At 45.0% G+C, this 22,346-nt stretch overlaps 2 protein-coding genes across 4 annotated transcripts in view; one reads left to right on the top strand and one right to left on the bottom strand.

Annotated features, from left to right (window-relative positions):
* The window catches only part of LOC116979077 (TNFAIP3-interacting protein 1-like), a 51,164-nt gene extending 42,535 nt beyond the window's left edge, over positions 1 to 8,629 (bottom strand). The window contains exons 1-2 of the mRNA XM_033030525.1: positions 8,514 to 8,629; positions 7,871 to 8,477 (exon numbers count right to left, since the gene is read on the bottom strand). Of these exons, the coding sequence (XP_032886416.1) occupies positions 7,871 to 8,001 (131 nt within the window). The 5' untranslated portion in view covers positions 8,002 to 8,477; positions 8,514 to 8,629. The remainder of the gene's footprint in view (positions 1 to 7,870; positions 8,478 to 8,513) is intronic.
* A 2,200-nt stretch (positions 8,630 to 10,829) lies between these two features.
* On the top strand, positions 10,830 to 11,789 carry LOC116979398 (gamma-gliadin-like). Of its 3 annotated transcripts, XR_004413710.1 has the most exons (4): positions 10,830 to 10,844; positions 10,950 to 11,135; positions 11,255 to 11,356; positions 11,476 to 11,789. XR_004413710.1 is itself a non-coding variant. In XM_033030970.1 (3 exons), the coding sequence occupies exons 2-3, from the start codon at positions 11,261 to 11,263 to the stop codon at positions 11,755 to 11,757; spliced, it is 378 nt and encodes a 125-aa protein (XP_032886861.1). In that variant the 5' UTR covers positions 10,940 to 11,135; positions 11,255 to 11,260; the 3' UTR covers positions 11,758 to 11,789. The 3 variants fall into 3 exon arrangements, 2 of the variants coding, with proteins under 2 accessions (XP_032886861.1, XP_032886860.1); XM_033030970.1 differs by lacking the exon at positions 10,830 to 10,844 and having other exon boundaries at positions 10,940 to 11,135; XM_033030969.1 differs by lacking the exons at positions 10,830 to 10,844; positions 10,950 to 11,135 and having other exon boundaries at positions 11,194 to 11,356.
* Positions 11,790 to 22,346: the final 10,557 nt, after the last annotated feature.

The raw sequence follows: 22,346 nt of genomic DNA, 5'->3' as shown, positions 1-22,346 counted from the left end.
ATGATCCCCAGGCCGAGTTCGGCAATCGTTTGCCTGCTTCTGCTGCTGTTGGAGGTGAGACGTTGCGTCGCGCCAGGATCTTGGGCCTGTCCCACTTTGGCCGTCAGTTACTCGACAGGCCGATGGCGCACAAAAATTTCGGAGCCCCGCGCGATGTCGTGCACAACTACATACCCCTCCCCGCTTCTAAGTGGGACCGGCCTCGTGCGGCCATACGATGCCCGTGCACCTCAATGCGACCATGAGGTTGCGTAATTTGCGTGCCAAGGACACGCAAGTGGGACGGGCCCTTAACTTCACTTAGTTGGGCTCTCAGAGATAATTTTTTGTTGCACAATCTGAGCACATACAGTATGCCTAATTTCTCCAGACTTCTATGTTTTACCTTGGAGGTCCAGCACTTTCTACAACCTTTCATATCATTTATTTTTATATAAAAGTGTATGAAACGAGCGAGAAAAACACCATGATTACACATTTTAGTTTAGTGAATGAAATCGTTTTTTTTTTAAATGAGTCCAGTTTTCAAAATTAAATTCCAATAGATACCAGTTCCAGGGTTGCCAACTCTCACACTTTGAGCCTGACACTCACGCATTTCAGCCAATTCTCACGCCCTCGCGCTGAAGACAGAATTCTCACGCTGTCTTCGGTCCCTGCACAGCAAAGATCCTATAGCGGGGCTCCGCTGCACAGTTTGTCTCTTTGCGCCACATGACAGCGATCTGCACGGATTTGGGAAGCGCGTCAGTCCCGGGCAGCGGGTATCAGCGCTTTTGTGCGCCGTCTGCGAGTGCTGTGCTTCCGGCTGCCGCGCCAACCTCGCTCCCTCCCTCCTTCCTGCCCTTCAACTCACATGGCAGCGCCAGCGCCGCCAATCCACGCTACACCGTGCCCGCCAGACTCCCCATTGGGCGGCCGGGGAAAGAGAGGGAGGGGAGAAAGAGAGAGAGAGAGAGAACGACAAAAAGGGAGGGATCAAGGCAAAGAGAGACAGGGGGAGGGAATGTAGTAAGGGATTGAAGGGAGGGAAGGAGAAAGAGGAAGCGTGAGGAAAAAGAGGGAGGGTGAGGAAAGAGAGAGAGGGGAAGAAAGAGGGAGGGATTGGGGGAGGAAAGAGGGAGGAGGGAGGAAGGGGAGGAAAGAGGGAGGGAGGGGGAGGATGGAGGGGGGGGGGAAGGAAAGGTGTGTGTTTCCCTGTGTGTGTCTCCGTGTGTGTGTGTGTGTGTGTGTGTCTGTCTCCCTGTGTGTGTGTGTGTGTCTGTCTGTCTGTGCGTCTCCCTGTGTGTGTGTGTGTGTGTGTCCCTGTGTGTGTGTGCGTGTCTGTGTGTGTCTCCCCGTGTGTGTGTGTCTCCCTGTGTGTGTGTGTGTGTGTGTGTGTGTGTGTGTGTGTGTGTCTGTCTGTCTCCCTGTGTGTGTGTGTGTGTCTGTCTCCCTGTGTGTGTGTGTGTGTCTGTCTCTGTGTGTGTGTGTGTGTGTGTGTGTGTGTGTGTGTGTGTGTGTGTGTGTGTGTGTGTGTGTGTGTGTGTGTGTGTGTGTGTGTGTGTGAGTGTGTGTGTGTGTGTGTGTGTGTCTGTCCGATCTTTGAACGGCAGCCAGTCCCTGGGCACGCAGAATGCCAACTTGATCATTATGGACAAATTGGGCCAGCCATGTACATGTTGTATAACTCTGAGTCTATGAAGATCTGAATGGGCTTAGAATGACCATTTAGGCAAAATTGCCCCCACTTTCCCCATTTTGATTCTTGAGATTAATATCCCTTTGCTCTGTTAACAGCGTTAAAGTACTTATGAGGTAGAGTCAGGAAAGGGAACATGTTATTTCTTTTTAGTTTGCTTTAATTTGTTATTTGATTGTTTGTTGAGTGCCATAATTTCTGAAATGGTCTTAAAGTAACTTAACTGTTATAAAGCAGTAACAAGTGATTTTTGTCCAAACAATTGGAACTTGCATAAAATGTTTGCATTATTAGCAGGACTGCCAACTCTCACGTATTTCACAAAATTCTCATGCTCTCACGCTGATCACAAGATTTCTCTCGCTCAAATATCTGCGGGTGCTGAAAGTTCAAAATAAGGCAAAAATTGTTTTAGAGGTGAGTAAAAACCATGAGGGGAATATCAGATGAATGCACTGTCTTTTTCCCAGGATATGTGATTCAAGCACTAGAGGGGATTGGTTTAAAGTAGGGCTATCAAACTACCAGCACCAACCCCCCTCCCCCTTCCTCCCTGAGGCATGGCACACACCTCCCACCCTCACCTCCGGCGGCTCTATGTCCGTCGACCGCTCTATCCACACCCCATGGAGTTTTAACCCCGGCCCGGAGCCAGGAGCGGACCGAGTGATTGGGGGCGTTGGTGCCGCCTCCGGAGCCTACTATGGGAGGGGGAACACCCCCTCCCACACCCTCCCCCCCTCGGTCGCTACGCTCGCAATTTCTCACTCTCAACTCTCACCCAATGTTGGCAGCCCTGCAGTTCCCTCAATGTTCATAGAATTATTTAAGCAGTTAAATTCTAAGTGCGACAGATTCTTATCAATAACGTTCTGAAATGGAAATAAAGTGACAGAAACAAAAGGGCAGGTTGAAAAGTTGGGATCAAACACAATCTCCAGCAGACAGAAAATGAAACAGAGAAAAGCCAGTTTGACATTCTAGGCGGTGGGGAAACCCAGCTCTGTATCTCTGTAAATCGCTTCAGCCCCAGAACCCTCTTAAAGACTGTGAATTTGACCTCACAAGTGCCCCACCTCCCAATTCTTATTTTTCCATGCTCGCTGTAGCATCAGCTAACTAAAGATAAAAGTATGCAATAGCTGTACAAAGCCATAGTTAGTCAACACTATGTTCACTTCTTAGTTAGTTAAGTTACTAACACGAAGTGACACAGCTGGCGGCCTGGTGCCATCGCAACAACCTGGAGCTCAATGATCTTAAGACAGTGGAATTGATTGTAGACATTAGGAGAGCTCTCCCTCCCCTCCCCCCACTCACCATCAACAACACCACAGTCACATCTGTGGAGTCATTTAAGTTCCTTGGAACCATCAACTCCAGGGACCTTAATTGGGAGGCCACCATCGACTCCACAGTCAAAGGCTCAACAGAGGATGTACTTCCTGCAGCAGCTGAAAAAACACAATCTGCCACAGGCAATGATGGTCCAGTTTTATACTGCCATCATAGAGTCTGACCTTGCCTTCTCCATCATGGTCTGGTTTGGCTCAGCCGCAAAGCACGACATCCAGAGACTGCAGCGCATCGTTCGATCAACCGAGAAGGTTGTTGGCAGCAACCTTCCCCCCATCGAAGAATTGCATACTGCAAGGGCAAGGAAGCAAGCGGGTAAGATCATCTCTGACCTCTCTCACCCTGGCCACAAACTCTTTGAAGCACTTCCCTCTGGAAGGTGACTCCGGACAGTCGAAGCTGCACAGCCAGACATAAAAACAGCTTTTCCCCCCCATGAGCAGTAGCTCTACACAACAGCCAAAAGTCTGTAACCTCCTTTTGCTCGGGTATTTTATTTAATTCTTCACATGTTTAAATTATGTTTTACTTTGAATTGTTTACCTTACATCGTGTTGTTAGTTGCGAGCAAAGCACTGAGGCAAATTCCTTGCATGTATACATATTTGGCTAATAACATTTATTCAATTCAATTCAATTGTCATGTGTAACAAAATACAATGAAAAGTTTTTTTTTGTTGTGTGCTATCCAGTCAGTGGAGAGATTCTACATGTTTACAATCAAGCCACATTGTACAGATACAGAATAAAGATAATAACACAAGGTGATATTCCCCATCTCTCACCCTGTCCATTCCAGCCATCAAACCCATTTCCTTTGCTCCATAGATGCTGCTGCACCCGCTGAGTTTCTCCAGCATTTTTGTGTACCAGCCATCAAACACCCATATTTACATTATTCCCAACCTAACCGATTCTATTCTTCCCATACCTCTCCCACAATCCTCCACAAATATTCTATCACTGATCTGCAAATTAGGGGCAACTTACAGTGGTCAATTAATCTGCCATAATGCATATTTCAGGGATATGGGGGCGAAACTGGAGCATCTGTGAGAAATTCACAGCCACACTAGAGAATTGCAAATTCCATTGCAAATTCCACACAGACAACATTCAGTATCAGGAATGAACCAATGTTGCTGGTAATGCAAGACAGCAGCTCTATAAGCAGCAGCACTGTGCTGGGTACAATTTATTCATAGTAGTTTAATGTTTTTTATTTTAATAATTTAATGAACATCTGATGCCATCAGGGCAGTGTCAGTAGAGCATCAGAAAACTCTAATCAAGACATTCTTGCAAGTCACTTTACTTCACAGAACGGTTATGATGGCCCGGTCACAAGGTTATCAGGAACGCAAAGATTAGTGCAGAGCAGGAGACAGGAGTGGAGCAGAGAACTGCAAGGCACAGATGTAAACACAGTAACTTCAAATAGGCGTCATTCTTTTGTTAATGTAGCAAAAAGTGAATATCATGTGAAAATATTAAAACTTTGTTACAAATACTGTGCAGTGCGATCACAACTTCAAAAGATTGTCTGCAATTTCAATGCATACATTTCAACAAACTGATCTACAAAGCACTTTTACTTCCATTTTAATGTGTCTTTACAAATAAATGTGCAGGAGGTATTATTCTGCCATAAAATCCTGAATTATTTTCATAAGCTCCAAGTAGATATGGAATCGTTAATTACATCATCCTTGGTTTTATCCATTCACATAAAAGTGTTAACTGGCAGAGTAGGTAATATGTACTGAGGTTCGGTCGGTTTTGCCATGAGCACTTGTCGAACTCAACAACTATTATTATTATTTTTTTTTAATTAAGAATAATTTTAAAAGCATATTTACTTTATAACTTTATCCAAGTTTTCGCTAAACTAAACCTAACATGCCACCATAACTATTAATAAAATTTAACTATAATATCGAACTTTTGAATGAGTTGAAAACAAAGAATCTTTAATCAAAATTATTTAAAAGGTAATCTTTCTAGTACATCTCAAGAATGGAATGTGGGAGCCTGAAAAAAAGATAAGATACTCAAAAGTGCTTAATGTTCATTTTCAAATGGGAAATAAAATGAAAAGTTAAATTAGCTTTTACAAAAAAAACAAATATTGAAATTAAAACGAACAGAGAAGGGCTTACATTATAAGAAGGCTTGTCAGAGACTAGAATTATATATTATTTATCACATTTGGCTTATTTTACACTCATACAAGACAAATATTTCCACTTGAAAGGCATCAGCATCTTTAATTGAATTGGATTGAAAGATATAGCATGGAAACAGCCCTACGGCCTACCGGATCCACACCGACCATTGATCACCTGTTAACACTAGTTCTATGTTATCGCACTTTCTCATCCACTCCCAACACTAGGGGTAATTTACAAAGACCAACCTACATCCTGCATGTCTTTTGGGATGCAGAAGGAAATTTCTACATCCCACAGTCATAGAGAGAACATGCAAACTTTACACCGACAGCACCCAAGCTCAGGATTAACCCAAGTCTTTGGTACCGTGAGACAGCAACTCTACCAACTCTACCACCCTAGAAATCGCTAACGGGTAAATATCTGATACTAGGTTAGAGACAGGATTATCATGGGTGGGCGGCGCGACTCACGTCGCAGCGGCCTCTGCAGTCCGTCTGTTGTTTTTAAAAAAATGTTGTCTCGTTTGAATGTAGTTTAAAGTGCTTTTTTAAAAATAACTGGTTATGTGTGTGGGGGCGGGGGGTGGGGAAACTTTTAAAATCTTTCCCCTGCACGGAGAACCCGACCTTTTCTCTGTCGGGTCTCCGTTGTCGTTGGGGCCTAGCACCGTGGAGCGGTCTCCAACCGGAATGACCTGGGGCTCCAGTCACGGAGCTGCTTACCATCGCGGAGCTGGCCGAGTTCGGAGCGGGAGGAGCTGTGGTGGCACGGTGCTGCGGCCCGACCCTGGAGATTCGGAGGCTCCAACCGCAGGTCTGGTGGACAGTAATACCGGGAGCCCGCGGGTCCCTCGTGGGAGACCGCTTTTCGGGGCTTCCGCACCGGCGACTTCTCCCGCCCGACCGGGGTTGAAAATTACCTGGAGCGGGACCTTACATCGCCCGGCGCGGCTTTAAATGGCTGCGGGACTTGCTAGCGCACGCCGGTGGCTCCAACACCAAGACCCGGAGCGTGGCCTTGCATCGCCCGGCGCGGCTTTAATGGCCGCGGGACTTACTTACCATTGCCCGCCGGGGGCTTTGACTCTGACATCGGGAGGAGAATGAAGAGTGCAGGGGAGAGATAAGACTTTGCCTTCCATCACTGTGATGGATGTATGTGTAAATTGTGTTGAGTCTTGGTTCTTTTTCTTGTGTGTATGACTGCAGAAACCAAATTTCGTTTGAACCTCAATGAGGTTAAAATGACAGCAAATAAATTGTATCATTGTATCATTCATCTTGTTCAATAATGTTCTTCAAGGGAAGAAATCTGCTGTTGGTGTTTAACCTGTATGGGATTCTAGATAAAGTGCAGTGGTTGTCTCTTAAGTGACCTCTGAATTAGCCTGTAAAGTCCTTTAGTTGTCGCAAAACCTCCATGTTCAACCAGAAACCACAGCAGCAGTTCATGAAGCACCATCACCTTCAAGAGCAAATGCCGTTTGCCAATAAGTGCTGGCTTTGTCAGCAATGCCTATGTCCTGAAAAATGAATTTCTTTGAAAAATAATAGACAATAGGTGCAGGAGTAGGCCATTCATCCCTTCGAGCCAGCACCTAGATATAATCTAGATATAATCTAGATATACGTTTAAACATTGTCATGGGCTCTGATATTAGTAATACCTTTTTCACTAATGTTGTTCACAAATGGTCCAACTGTTTTCTGATTTGCAGGCCTCTCTCACTGGTGCATCTTCAATGACAATTCGTGCATTATGATTTTGTTTGCTGTAAAATTTCTAAGAACTTCTCTTTAGTGGATGGGAGATGTTTAGAGGGATATCAGTCAAACGTAGGCAAATGGGGGTAACTTAGATTGGGCATCTTAAACGCCATAATCCTCTCTGCCTCCAGTGTGCTCCAGGCACCCACCATGCTGTGTAAAACACTCACCCTGTACATCTCCAAAAAAAAGACACAAAATGCTGGAGTAACTCAGTGGGTCAGGCAGCATTTATGGAGAACATGGACAGGTGACGTTTCAAGTCAGTCCCTTTTCCCTACCTTGAAGAGATTTTTTTAAATAGGAAAAAGGGACCTGACCCGAAATGTCACCTATCCATATTCTCCAGAGATGCTGCCTGGCCCACTGAGTTACTCCAGCATTTTGTGGGTTTCTTTGGTCAACTAAAGAACCCTCTCAGCTTAAAGCTATGCCCTCTAGTCATCGACATTAGATAAGGAATGTCTTTAGTCAGAGGGTGGTGAATCTGTGGAATTCATTGCCACAGACGTTTGTGAAGACCAAGTCAATGGATATTTTTTAGATTGACAGATTATTGATTAGTAAGGGTGTCAGGGATTATGGGGAGAAGGCAGAAGAATGGGGGTGCGAGGGAAAGACAGATCAGCCATGGTTGAATGGCAGAATAGACGATGTGCCGAATGGCCCTATTGTGCTATCATAATTTATGAGCTTATGAACTTCTGAATTTCCACCCAGGGGGGGGGGGAAAGGATCTCTCCCGCTGTTCCCGTACTCCCCTCCACCGACAGCGTCCTCCATCCAGGATAACGAGGAGCTTGGTATATTCGAAATTAGGATCTTAATGTCCAAACTGGCCGGGTGACGGAGAGGAATCTCGATAAAGTGGAGCAATCTCTCCGATGACTTACCCAAAAGCAGCTTCTGGTGCCGCGGTGCCTTTGCTTATGACCAGGCGCTGGAACTGGAAAGGTTTGTCCAGTGTCGGCGACATCGCCAGGTTGGGAGCAGAGTGGGGCATTAGCGCTGCCCCTGTATCCATTCTCCACCGATACTCCAGCTCACTCACTGCACAGCCTCTTGTCACCCCCGCTTCGCCCGAACTGATTATAAAGGGGAAGTGTTGCGTTTACTCAAGGTCGGGTGCAGCTTAGTAACTGTGTCCGGACCGCCCGGTAGTTGGCAATCACAACACTTAAACTTTTATATTAAAAACAATCCGGTCATCAAAGTAACCATCGACCATAAACGTGACTGGAAATGACTCGCTCCACATGATGGATACATTCGCTTTATCGGGCAAGCCTGACTCACAGCTCAAGCCGATTTATTTTTAAGGGAAAGTACACCGTTTAAGGTTTAATCAACGTGTAAACGTCTCGGAAAGTACAGTTCCCCGTCGTTAGGGTGGAGGGGGCACGAAAGTAGTTCTCATGCAGCGGCCTGAGGCAGGAAGGGGGTGGGCGGGGAGGTCAGCCCGGGCTATCCATGACAAGCTCTCTCGCCCCAAGCCACCACCTAAGTCTCCGCTATAGGATCTTTGGCCACCACTACTTGTTCCAGCAAAAGGTAGCGCAAACCCCCACCGCCCATCCGTCCTAGTTCCCCTCCTTCCGCTTTCCTTTATGCTTTGGAAAGTCCCCTAGAGTTTCTGTGAACCCGAGGCATTGCATCTGCGCCTCTTATATAGGCACAGATGCACATATGTTGCACGTAAGGTAATTGGGTCAAAGGGCGTGACACATGTAGCAGCTCAATGCTTCTGGAGGACATGGCAGCCTCGGCATACACTGTTAACATACGAAACGCGTGCTTTCTTACCTGTTAAAAACCACCGAAATGGTCAATTTTTGCGCTGTAAATAATTGTGGAGGATGATCGAGCGCTCTGAACCAAATGCTCTAGTATCCTTGCTCTGAACCCGAGCAGCAAGGTGTAAGCGGCCGAAGGAGCGCATCCCTCAGGCCAGCCCCCACTCTCCCCCCGGGGTCAGCGCTGTCCGGCCACGGCCGCCCACCGCCCCGTCCCCCCCCCTGTGCGGCCGTACTGTCATCGGCAGCGCCCACACATGGGGCCGGGTGGAGCGGGGCCGCAGCTCCGGGCAGCGGACACACGGGGACAAAACGCGGCAACATCCCCGTCAGCTGCAGCAGAGTTGGGGACAGTTTGGTCCCTCCGCCCACCCAGAGTCACTGCACCGTCACCCCGATACGGGGACAGAAGACGGGCCCGCTGCCACGGTGTTTACCTGCAGTTCACCGCATGTACTCCAGAAGGCATAGCATGGCAACAGTATGGGTTACGGGTCTTGACCTCGACTGCCGTGCAGCCTCCCTATACTGCGCTGCCGTGGTGGGTGCATACAATACCATAGACATCTTGCGGACATTGTGTAAAGTGCAGCACTGTCGGTGGATGGATCTTGTAGGATGTGACATAGGTGCTGTCGTGGGTTGTCGCCATGTTAACGTAGGTTGTCTCCAGGTTAACATGGGTTGTCGCCGGTGCTGACTAAGGTGAATTCCATTGGCGCATTGGAAAATCTCGTCCACTGCTCCACATGGTCAGGCGACTATAGTGCGTGAACATTGTGCATATTGTGTTGGGGACATTGGATAGTGCAACATGGCTCCAAGGAGAAGGAAGGGGCAGCCCAAGGGCTGGGCCCAACCCCCATCCCCCATCCCCACCCACCAGACAGGAGAAGACTGGAGGCCCAGGAGGAGGAGGCCCAGGAGGAGACTAGGGAGGTGGCCCGTGTCCCCATCACCTCAGCCCGGACTGGCCACCCTGCTAAGACTACAAGTACTGCTGCTGCTGACCCAGACTCACCATCAGATGATGCTCAGGACAATGATGCCTCAAGTGAGGTGAAGAAATGCAGGAGACCCAAGGTAGTTTCTTATGAATTCAGCAGGGAACAAGAAGGAGAGCTGGTCGAGTGGTATCTGTCAAACCCAGAGTTGTATGACAAGAACTACCAACATGATTGAAAGAAGGACAGGAAAAACTCACTAGGTGACTCCAAGGCCAAGGAGTTCCCCGACTGCACCTGTAAGTACCTACTTACTGGGTTGTTTGTATGTGTGTTTCTGCTCCAGAAATTTGCAATTTCATGTTGCATAGCAGCCATAAAAATAAAATGAAAACTACTGACTACTAATACTACTGCTGCTGCTGTCTCCTGATCCAGAATCAATGAAACTATAAAACTAAAAATGTGTTTGTCATCTTGTTTACCAAGACATGACATTGTGGATAGATAATAGTGCCATAAGACTCCAGCAGGTTTGCCTGTACATTTTGCCTACCAGTTGCATTTTGTATTTTTGGGGTTATTTTTTTTCTGGGTTTTTTTTTTGCCATATGTGCTAACATGTACAGTCTGTTAAAACTTGCAAGTTTCAAGCAGTAGCTCTTCCATTCTCTTGCAAGCAGGCATTTCACACTGCTCTTTATTTATTTATTTTTTCAGATGACCAACTCTGTCTGTGGTTCAAAGGACAGAGATCAAGATATGGCAAGCTGCCTCATAGTGGGACCAAGTCAGGATCTGCTGGCAAAAACGGCACCAAGAAGGTATTTATTATAAAATTGTTATTGTGAAATTGATAATTTGATTGTCATCTTGCTTGCCATGTCCTGATGGTTTACAAAGTTTGTAAAACACATTTATTTTCTTCTAGTTTGACAAGAAGAAGCCACTGCCCAGTATGTCCAGTGAAGAGGAGTTTGATCCACTTGAGGGAACCTCTGGATCCACCTTCTCCACCAGTCAGCAGCACAGTAAGAGGAGCAGGACCACTGCCAGCTCCATTGGAGGCTCCACCTCAAATGCAAATGAGGTAGGGGAGAGAGGCAAGTCGCACTGAGCTGATCAAGGCGGTAAGTACTTTTGGGAATTTTTTTGGCAGATTTCCCTTCTCATCCATCCATCCATCTTATTTATCCCAAAGTTCCTTACCTGTATCATACTCATTTATGTTGCAGCTCATGCAACAGGCAACAGAGGCCAAGGAGGTCAGACAGGCCATGATACAGCCCCAGACACCACAAGAGAGGGCTGTTGACACCTTCCAGGGATTCTTAAAGACTGAGCTGCTCAAGGTACCAGAGAACGTGTGGTTCAACTACACACTGGCTACCATGATGATGGCCTATAACTTCTCCCAGCCGGTAATTTTTAAAAATAATTTTTGTGGAATTTTGGGAAAATTTAGTTTTAATATTTGACCTTAAAATTTATGTTTTTGTATTAAATATTCACAATGAATTCATGTGTGTTGCAGACTTAGCAGTAGATGGGACACATGGGACAGCAACAGATGGGACAGCCACAGATGGGACTACCTCAACAGATGCCACTTATGGGACCACCACATCAGCAGGCTCACCAGGTATCTAATTTTATAATACTTTTTGGGAATTGGACTTGAAATTCTTTGTCACACACAGCTTGTGAAAAGTTTTGATTTATTTGCCTGCCACTTAATATTGATATGTTTCTGTGTTGCAGCCAAAGTCACTGATGGGACCACCACAGATGCCACCACCAATGATGTCATGCTCACCAATGGCCACCTCACCCATGGGCAGGTCACCCAGTTCCACAGGACAGCAGCAGCCCTACTCACAGCAGCAGTACTCACAGAAACAGCAGCTTCTACTGAAAATAGTAGCTTCTCTGCATTCTCAGCTGCATTCACAGACTACCCCAGCCTTGACACACCCAGATCTGCACCAGTGCCACCAGGGGGTGCCCCAGAAACAGAGACCCAGGACGCAAGTGGGGAATTGAGTTTTGCAGGACACAGATCACCCATCGATGTAATGTGTCTATAAATGATGTTGAATGTTTTTGTACTTGTGTTATGTTTGAAGTTTATTGAAACTCAACAACCTTCCTTGGGGTATGGGAGTAGATAAATAATTGAAAAACAATACATATACACAAAGGTCATACAATATCTCATTATCAGTACAAGCAAAATGAAGAAAGAAGGAAAGATAACCCGAGTATTGGTGTATTCTAATTTTGAAATGTTGTATTTTTATTTGTATCTCACATCTTTGTAATGTCATGTTTGAGCTTTCTATAATCAGTCTATTTTGTAAAATGTTAGTTAAAGGTATCTGTAACATGCCTGCCAGACCCGTTGAAGTTACAAGTTTTATGGAGAGAAATACAGGGAACGTTGTGAATAGATGTAAATACAATGTCACAGATGTGCCATTATTTGATATTATTTTAGTGGTCTGAGAAACGACTACTGGAGTTTTCAACAGATCTTTAGTCAAAAGTTCAAGTTGCAGCATACAGGCTTATCAGACACGTCTGCCTACAACGGTGGTCAGCGCTGAACTAACGCGTGCAAGGGAAAAACCAAAGCCCCTCCCGAGTCACGTGACGCGGCTTCCGAATGCCGGGTTCGATATCTGCGTGCGCTAACAGGCGCCGCTACATGATTGCCTTTTCTAATAATAAATCAAACTTTTTTTGTTGTTATAGATTTATTATAGATAATTTAAAATTTTATGTGATTATAATATTTGTATATACACTGTTGTACGTTCTTATCAACCTTTTCTTGTTGTTAAAACTTTTGTTTATTTCAATATCAATAAAGGAAATACTTGACATTTTGACGGCAAATTGATGTATTATATTTCAGAGTAGTGTCTCATGGAATCTCTTTCAATTATTTTACCGTCATAATTTTTTGATCAATAAAACAAACACAAACACAAGCATTGCACTGCTTTGAAAAGCAAACTCTTTTCATATATTTTGATCAATAAAACAAACACAAATACAAGCATTGTACTGCATTGGAAATTAAACTCTTTTGGGAGGATGTGGGTGGCCCTGAAAAGGGCCTTTTCTTGTGGTCTGTTGTGTACTCTCTTCCTGGAGTGGTGGATTTCTGTTTGTGGTGTGGGCTGTTTGCTGCTGGTCTTCACATCATGTCGTTCTGCCATGGTACACTGCCTAGTTCGGAGTTATGGTAAATGCAGAGATTGTCTCTCTGGTCCTTGGCTCTCTTGTTGGAGGTGTTTCCTGGCAATCTCTCCAGTCCCACCATTGGTGGAGCCTGTCCTCCAGTTCTCCATGAGCCTGGTGTGATGTTGCCTGTAATGTCCACTGTAAGATCCTGTTGTGACTAGCACAATGAATATACGTCCGACATCTTGTAAGAAAGCTTTAATCTGAAACCAACTGAAACTTCTAGAAGGTCACCTGACCTCAGTCACGAGGCACAGGCACATAAACCAGCTTCTGCTCTTGGCCTCAGGGGGCGTTGGCATTTACATTACATAACATTACATCTCCCCCTTCGATTTATTTACATTACATCTCCCCCTTCGATTTATTTACATTACATCCCCCCATTCACTTTGGGGTCAATACAACTTATTTTCAATACTAATAACTTGAACCTTTAATCATTTTAATGTGGATAAAGCACCACAATTAACACAGTGCATACCCAACATCGGGAGCAATCTTCCTGCATCTAGCCTGTCCAACCCCTTAAGAATTTTGTAAGTTTCTATAAGATCCCCTCTCAATCTCCTAAATTCTAGAGAGTATAAACCAAGTCTATCCAGTCTTTCTTCATAAGACAGTCCTGACATCCCAGGAATCAGTCTGGTGAACCTTCTCTGCACTCCCTCTATGGCAATAATGTCCTTCCTCAGATTTGGAGACCAAAACTGTACGCAATACTCCAGGTGTGGTCTCACCAAGACCCTGTACAACTGCAGTGGAACCTCCCTGCTCCTATACTCAAATCCTTTTGCTATGAAAGCTAACATACCATTCGCTTTCTTCACTGCCTGCTGCACCTGCATGCCCACTTTCAATGACTGGTGTACCATGACACCCAGGTCTCGCTGCATCTCCCCTTTTCCTAGTCGGCCACCATTTAGATAATAGTCTGCTTTCCTGTTTTTGCCACCAAAATGGATAACCTCACATTTATCCACATTATACTGCATCTGCCAAACATTTGCCCACTCACCCAGCCTATCCAAGTCACCTTGCAGTCTCCTAGCATCCTCCTCACAGCTAACACTGCCCCCCAGCTTAGTGTAATCCGCAAACTTGGAGATATTGCCTTCAATTCCCTCATCCAGATCATTAATATATAATCGTATGTCCTTCCTGTTTCTGCGGTACTCAGTACCGCTCGGTGTAGAAATGGAGTAGCTCCGAGGGGCCAGATTTTCTCGTGCAATCCAGCCATGTTGCCACTCGGTAGGTTTGGCACGAAACCTCACCTGTTGTTGTTGTTCCAGGCATGGCAGCAGCTCGACGCTTGCCTTCTTACTGAAGTATGTTGCCTGTTTTTCTTGCCGGACGGCCAGTTGCAGTCCCATGGGAGGTACATGATGTGGCAGTAGGAGCGATAGAGGCGATGGCAATTTGCTTCTTATCAGTCTACTGTTCAGTAGCTGTGAGGGGGCATAACCGCCTGTCAAGGGGGGTGTTGCGGTATTCGAGGATGGCGTACACCGGGTCACGGTCGCTGCGTTTGGCTTTCTTCATGATATTTTTCATGGCTTGCACACAGCGCTCCACCTGCCCGTTGCTCTGAGGATATTTTCCCATTCATCCTTGAACTTGCGAAACTCAGTACAGTCAAATTGTCTAGCGTTGTCAGTCATCACCAAGTCAGGAATGCCATTCTGGGCAAACATGCCCTTCATCTCTCATATCACCGAATGTGACATCATGTCTGGCAGTTATGCTATTTCTGGGAAATTGGAGTAATAGTCCACTACAAGCAAATGGTCAACTTCATCCAGATGGAAGATGTCTGCCCCAACTTTAGACCAAGGCCTGCTAGAGATGAAGTGCGGTTGTAGCGGCTAGCTTGCTTGTGCTTTCCTAGTCGACCGGCCCTAATGAGTGCCCCCCCACCCACCCCCTTTGGACAGTCTCCCTCAGATGGTCACGTCAATCAATTCAGCTTGCATATTTATGTATTGTATTTATTTACCTTTCTTGTACATCAGTGGAGCTGCACACTAAATCTTGTTGCACTGACGTGCAATGACAATAAAAGATATTATTATTATTATTATTATTATTATATCGAGCAAGTTCCCACTGTGTCCTCAATCTGTGCATTAATTCCTGGCCACGCAAATAAATTGCGGGCTCGTTGTTTAAGTTTCACTACTCCCAGATGTGATTCATGTAGCGCATTCAGCATCTGCCAGCGCATGCTTTGGGGGACTACGATTCGGTTTTCCCTTAAGACTAATCCATCTACTTCAACCAACTACAACAAAATGGTATGCATGAAACGGAATCAAGTCTGAGGGCAGATCACGCCTGTTACAAGGCCAACCTTTTACCCCTATCCACTCACGCATAGCCCCCAACTGGTGGGGAGGGAGGGAGAGGGTGGTAGAGAGGGTGAGGGAGGGGGGTAGAGATTGAGGGGTGGGTGCGGGGGTGCGGCACCACAGGGGAGGGCTGGTTCCCGAATGCAATACTCCCCCACTCACCCATAGGTCCCAATATTCACCACTCCCGAGAGACGGGGAGCAGAGAGGGGGGGGGCAGAGAGGAGGGGGCAGAAAGGGAGGGGGACAGAGTGGGGGGGGGGCAGAGAGGGAGGGCCCCTTCCCCCCGTCATCCCCCCTCTCCTCCTCCCTCCCCCCCTCTATTCTCCCCTCTCCTCCCCCCCAGAGTGAGGCCCGGAGCGATCTGAGGATGGTGAAAAGCAGCGGAGGGCCGGCCAATCGTGGCTTCCGCGAGAGTAAGCCCACCCACCAGTGTAACAGATGATCAGGCGGGGGTGATGGAGAGGAGGCCGTCCCCTTCATTTTCAGAAATTTAGTTATTGCAATTCATGAGATCAAACCATTTATGAAAATTGTTAACCACAACGGTGTCAGCAATGATCTCTGTCAAATACCACTTCTTTTTTTCTTGTCTGACGTCTAACCACTACCCTTGGTTTCTGTCTGTTCATTCTGTTACTTCATCCTGTTGGGTAATCCCTCGGGTTTGTGGATGAAATGTTTCTGTGGGTTGTTGGGTGGTTGATGAGGCTCGTCATGTGTGGCCTACTGATGTTGTAGGGAGGGGGGAAGGTGCCAATTCAGGAGTGGTGCTCCTTTGACTTTTTACACTAGAAGTATGTGTTCTCAATCTAGGGACCTGGGATTCCTGATACCATCGTCATCCCCATGTGGTGTTACGGGTCTTACACTTTTTTCAAGGAGTCTTTGAGAATGTCATTGTACGGTGAGTCATTAATTGTTTGGTAAGCTCTTTCCCCGACCAAACTTGGAATGGAGTGTTTGAAGTCAACCACGAATAAAATGGCCTGGACATAGGAGCTAGGTGGCTGAGTGCCTAAGGGTCTCCTTGCTGGGTGAGGATATCCATGTTCCTTTGCTAATCTTGCCAAGGGATTTTTGCAGTGGCAGCATTGATGGCATCACTTCAACCTTTGAGGTGCCTATGGTATGTAGACCATAACTCAGAACCATATAGGTGGGTACCAATTACCTGTTAGAATATAGAACATAAAACATTGAAGTGTATAGCACAGGAATGGGCCCTTTGGCCACATGTTTGTGCTGAAATGACCCCAGTTTAAACTGATCCCATCTGTGTGTGCATAACCCATATCCCTCTATTCCCTGTACTTCAATGTGCCTATCTAAAAGCCTCTTCCATGCCACTATTGTATCCGCCTTCACCACTACTGGTCCCCACTGCTCTCTGTGTAAAATAAACTTGCCAGCACATCCCCATTAAACTTTCCCCCTCTTACCTTATAGCTAAGCCCTACAGGGTAAGACATTTCCACCCTGGGGAAAAAGGTTCTGACCCTATCTATGCCTCTCATAATTTTATATACTTCTATCAAGTCTCCTCTCAACCTCCAACATTCCAGAGAAAATAATCAAAGTCTATCGAACCTCCCCCAGTAGCTGAAACCCTCCAAGCCAGGCCGCATTCTGGTAAACCTCCTCAGCACCATCTCCAAACCCTTAAATTCTTCCCTGTAATGGGGTGACCAGAACTGCACGAGATCTTCCAAATGCGGCCTAACCAAAGTCCTATAGAGCTCCATCATGACTGTTAGCCATTAGTTCTGTGCTAGGTTTGAGAACTTGATCTTCAACTTGATTTTCCTCTGTGCTAATGGATGGTCAATGTACGGATGACATTGGCCGATTTCATCATTGCTCTTCAGTGAGTGGTGTCTCCTGGGATTTGACAAATGATTCACATTTTCTTCAATCTCGATGCAGATCTTTGAAAGGTGTTGTTATAAGCCTGGGAGAGGTGGGAGAAAGGTTGGGCTGAATAGTTTATAGTTGGCTGGTGTCATAGGCAGATTCCGAGTGAGTTATTTGAAATTGTCCCCCAGAATGAACTGAGACAAAAAATAATCTGGAGTCTGAAACTAGAGCACAGTCTCAGGATAAGGAATCAGCCAATTAAGATAAATGAAAATAAATTTACTTACACAGATAGGGGTAAATCTTTGGAATTGTCTTCCTCTGATAGCCAAGGATGCTCAGTTGTTGAATATTTCCAAGACTCAAGTTGATTGATTTTTGGACAGTAAGTGAAAATGAGATATGATAATGAATAGGGAGCAGACATGACGTGTGTGAGATTGTGAGTGCACGCTAACCATTAAACATCCATTTACACAAATCCTACATTAATTGCATTTTATTCTCCCCACATTCCCATCCATTCCCCCAGATTCCCCAGTCCACCTGCCCACTAAGAGCAATTTAAAGTAATTAACCTACTAATCCAACCTTGATAGCTTTGCAGAGATTATAGCAAGCTTTCTTATACCGCTCAGGATCATTTGACTTCCACATGAGCATGAAGAAACCTCCCTGCAAGGATGTTGATCCCACTCTGGTGCAACATGACCCGCTTGTAAAGGTCTTAACTTCCTGAGAAACATTCCCTGTGATCCAAGAACCTAAAGCCTATCTTCTTGCAGCATCCTGTCAGCCACGCCATCATATGATCTATCCTATTTTATTCCTATACTCAGTAGCTCGTTGCACTGGGAACAGCCAAGAGATTGCAATCTGTGAGATCCTGCTCTTTAAAGGGCTGCCTCTCTCTGTAAACTCATGTTGTAAACATATCCTTTCTCCTACTATGTAATTGGTACCTAGATGTACCACAGCAACCGGCTGGTAAAAATAGTAAATAGTACTTGCAACACAAAGTAGCCTTTTAAATTAAAGATTACAATAACAGGGATAGATGGAAATTGAACGGTTGCTTGAAAGATTTTCCATGGAGCCCCATTTCCACATAATTTCATCATGGCATGGGTCCTGGGCAGCCCCAGGGTGTCCCAGTGAGTACAAGGTGAGTAAAATATAGGGAAAGTACAAACTGTGTCTGCATTCCCCGATTGTATCTTCCAGCTAAGTTTCAACCTCACATATTTAAATATGAGATAAAGGCCTGTAATGATGAGCTTCATATTTTGGGAACTAATTACCACATACATTTGCTTCGAGAAAGTTAATGCTGAATCCTTAAACAGAGAATGTGGAGGAAATAAGAATTTCATATATTCTGCAATTTCTTTGCACTTTTCTCCAATTGACTAGATTATCAAATAAGTTACTATCAATGATTTGTCTGAATTGCTGCCAATATAATATTGATATTCCATTTTTTTTAAATCACGGAGAAGCGAGCAAATATATTTCTGCCTTCCATGTTTGTTCTTATATTTTTTCATCTGTATATGGGACCTTGAATAACCCAAACAACATTTTGACTTTCTATGTTTCCCAGATATTACTTTGCATAATACTCCCCAACGGGAGGATTGGTCCTCCAACTCAAGCCGTCCCCGAACGTAAGATCCCCTTGTCTTCCTCAGCAGTGATCTTTAAAAAAAATTCCAATTGCACTTGCCCTGCGTGTTGCAATAGCAATTAGCACTCCCCCTGCTAGTCGAACAATGTGACATCATCATTTGAAATGGTTGGTTTGAAATTAAAAGTATTTTGATTTTTTAAAACTTTAATCAGTAATAAGTCGAGAAATAAAGCATAAAATGTTCAGTGAACGTGATCTCTGCCCCGAGGGGAACAATGTGAATCAGAATATGTAAAAGTCTTGTGAAATTAAAGCTTTAATCGTGAATAACGTGTCAAATATAGGATGAAATCTTCATTCAGGGGTTTTCTCTGCCAGCTGAGCCATTGTGACATCATCATTTGAAGCCGGTGGATTTAATTTCAAAGTCCTTTGATGTTTTTAAATTTTAATCAGTAATAATTCGAGAAACGGGAAAAATATCAACCAGAATATGTAATAATGTTATCGTTACCGCGTAGATTTTTCATGAAGATTTAAAGACAACCACATATACACACACATATACACACTAACAAGATCAGAGTTGTAATAAGTATATGATATGATATAGAGTCATACAGCACAGAAATAGGCCCTTATGCCCAACTTGCCCATACCGAACAAAATGCCTCATCTACACTAGTCCCACCTGCCCACGTTAGGCCCACATCCCTCTAAACCTTTCCCATCCCTGTACCTGTTCAAATGCCTTCTTGTAGTACCTGCCCTAACTACTCCTCTGGCAGCTCAGTGCGTATACCTACCACCCTCTGTGTGAGAAAGTTGCCCCTGAGGTTCCTATCTTTCCACTCTCAGCTTAAACCTATGTTGGATATACTTCTTAGGGCTAATGGAATCAAGGGATATGGGGAGAAAGCAGGAAAGCGGTACTGATTCTGGATGATTAGCCATGATCATATTGAATGGTGGTGCTGGCCCAAAGGGCCGGATGCCCTATTCCTGCACCTATTTTCTATGTTTCTATGTCCACCAGTTCTCGATTCCCCTACTCTAGATAAAAGACTGTGCATTTACCCTATCAATCATCCTCATGATATTATACACCTCTATAAGAGCACCCGTCAGCCTCCTGTGCTCCAAGGAATAAAGTCCTAGTCGCTCCAATGTCACCACTTTGCTGCTGGTGAAAACTCATTCAGGCTAAAACTCCCCCAATACTCAGAGTAAAGGCTGGCTCTTCAGTTATGAGTGGGCTTGCAGCCATAATTGAGTTCCCTTTTTTGGATGGTGCTTTTGGAGATGATAAACGTAGCTCAGACATGACCTTACAGGGAGACAAATGGAAACAGAAACACCCATTAGTTGGGACAGAAATTCCCTAACTACTTCTGTGTACAACTTCAGAAAATGTTGTGTACTCCATCCCTTCCCTTATCATTCTCCACTTATCAATATTGAATATAGCTTTAGAAACTCCAAAGCTGTATTAGAATATAGCTTTGTATAATTGGGCTGCCCTCTTCCTTTACTGCATACTTCATAGGGTTCCTGCCCACCCCTCTCACCAACTCATCAATTCCATATTAGAAGTCAAGACTTTGGACAAGCAAAATCTGCATGTGGACCCGGATTAATGTTGTTGGAATATACCAATGTTAATCCAATATTTATTACCATTAGAGCCGGAGGATAAAATTCTGTCCAACTCCGACTCTGACTCCCTTCTGCCTGGTCCATGGGGCGAACAGGGGCTGGGCTTAGATAGATAGCGAGCCAATTCCTCCAATGTGGTCTTTTACCAATGGTTTAATAGAACCCAGCTTTCTCCCTCCCACTACTCTCAGATCAATTTGGCTCGTGCTTTCTCTTTCAAGTCTTGGAAGATGGGGTCATATCTACTGCTTTCCCATTTATAACAAGATTTTTAAAGTTAGGGAAACTGCCAGATCATAGTCAATGGACTCACTTTCTCTGCAACCGCCTCTTGGAAAACTTGATTCAGCTAGCATATAATGGGAGTTTGCAGGTGATAGGTCTAATGAGTTTCTCTTGCACTATTTTTGTACTTATTTTCTTTAAGTTCCTCATTGCTACCAGACTTGCTTTCCCACTGTTCCTGGAATGTATGTTTTTTTGTTCTCTATGAGAGAAAGTTTCTTTTAATACCAGCCATTTCCTCATTCCACAACATAATCACTCCTGTCCCTGCCCTAAGAGAACCATTTTACTTTTGTGACTCCTCTGCTTTCTACATCTGGGGGTTGATTGATTGATACTTTATTATCACCTGTGATATGTCACAGTGAAATTCATTGTTTTGCATACTATACAGAAAGTATGCAGAGTCGCCATGTATAGGGCACCACAGCTGATTCCTACCATGAGAGAATCGTCCATGAATAGGTAAAAAAGTTGGACCTACTCTCTTTGGAGTGTTGAAGGATGAGGAAACATCTTAATGAAACATATAAGCCTAAGGGGACATGATGGAGTAGACACTGGGATGCATCCTTTACTGGGAGAGTCACAAATAAGGAGACATAGTTACCAGCTATTTGAAACAGGTATGTGGGAACTTCTTCTCACAGAAGGTTGCGATTCTCTGGAATTTCATACTCAAGAAGATTGTGAGGCTATATTAATGGATGTATTTTAAAAGGGGTAAATACATTTTTGAAAGATCAGAGAATTGCGGTAGAAGCGGAGTTCTGGCCTGGGGCAGAGTAGTCATGAACTTATTAAATGACGGGACAGGTTTGAGGGTACTGAGTGGCCTACTCCTTCTCCTATGTTCCTGTGTTCTTGTATTGAGACTCATATCTGCCGTTGTTTATGTTTGCTTGTTATTTAAGTACGTTTATTGGGCAAGTATTCACATACAAGGAATTTGCCTTGGTGCTCTGCCCACAAGTAACAACATGACATACAGTGACAGTTACGAATGACTCAGAAAACACTAAACATTAATAATAATAAATCATTTATGATAAAACACCATTGATCAAGCATGTGAACCAACAAAATACCAGATCAAAGAGAGGCTACAGATTTTTGGCTGTAGAGTAGAGCAACTACTCGTGGATAAAAACAGTTTTTATGTCTGTCTGTGGCAGCTTTGACAGTCCAGAGTCACCTTCCAGAGGGAAATGATTCAAAGAGTTTGTGGCCAGGGTGAGAGGGGCCAGAGATGATCTTGCCCGCTCGCTTCCTGGCCCTTGCAATGTACAGTTCATCAATGGAGGGAAGGTTGCAGCCAATAATCTTCTCTACTGATCGGACAATTCGCTGCAGCCTCCAGGTGTCGTGCTTGGTGGCTGAGCCAAACCAGACCAGATGGAGAAGGTGAGAACCGACTCTACGATGGCCGTGTCGAATTGGACCATCATTGCCTGTGGCTGATTGTGCTTCCTCAGCTGCCGCAGGAAGTACATCCTCTGTTGTGCCTTTTTGACTGTGGAGTCGATGGTAGCCCCCACTTAAGGTCCCTGGAGATGATGGTTCCCAGGAACTTAAAAGACTCCACAGATGTGACTGTGGTGTTG

Source organism: Amblyraja radiata, chromosome 12, assembly GCF_010909765.2.
Source record: "Amblyraja radiata isolate CabotCenter1 chromosome 12, sAmbRad1.1.pri, whole genome shotgun sequence".
NCBI classification, from domain to species: domain Eukaryota; kingdom Metazoa; phylum Chordata; class Chondrichthyes; order Rajiformes; family Rajidae; genus Amblyraja; species Amblyraja radiata.
Note: the sequence above shows the minus strand (reverse complement) of the source record. Positions and strands in the feature narration are given on the sequence as shown.

Coding starts and splice junctions, on each gene's coding strand:
- LOC116979398 (XM_033030970.1), top strand. CDS start 11,261: ATGGGACACATGGGACAGCAACAGATGGGACAGCCACAGATGGGACTA. Junction 11,357..11,475: donor CACATCAGCAGGCTCACCAG/GTATCTAATTTT, acceptor TCTGTGTTGCAG/CCAAAGTCACTGATGGGACC.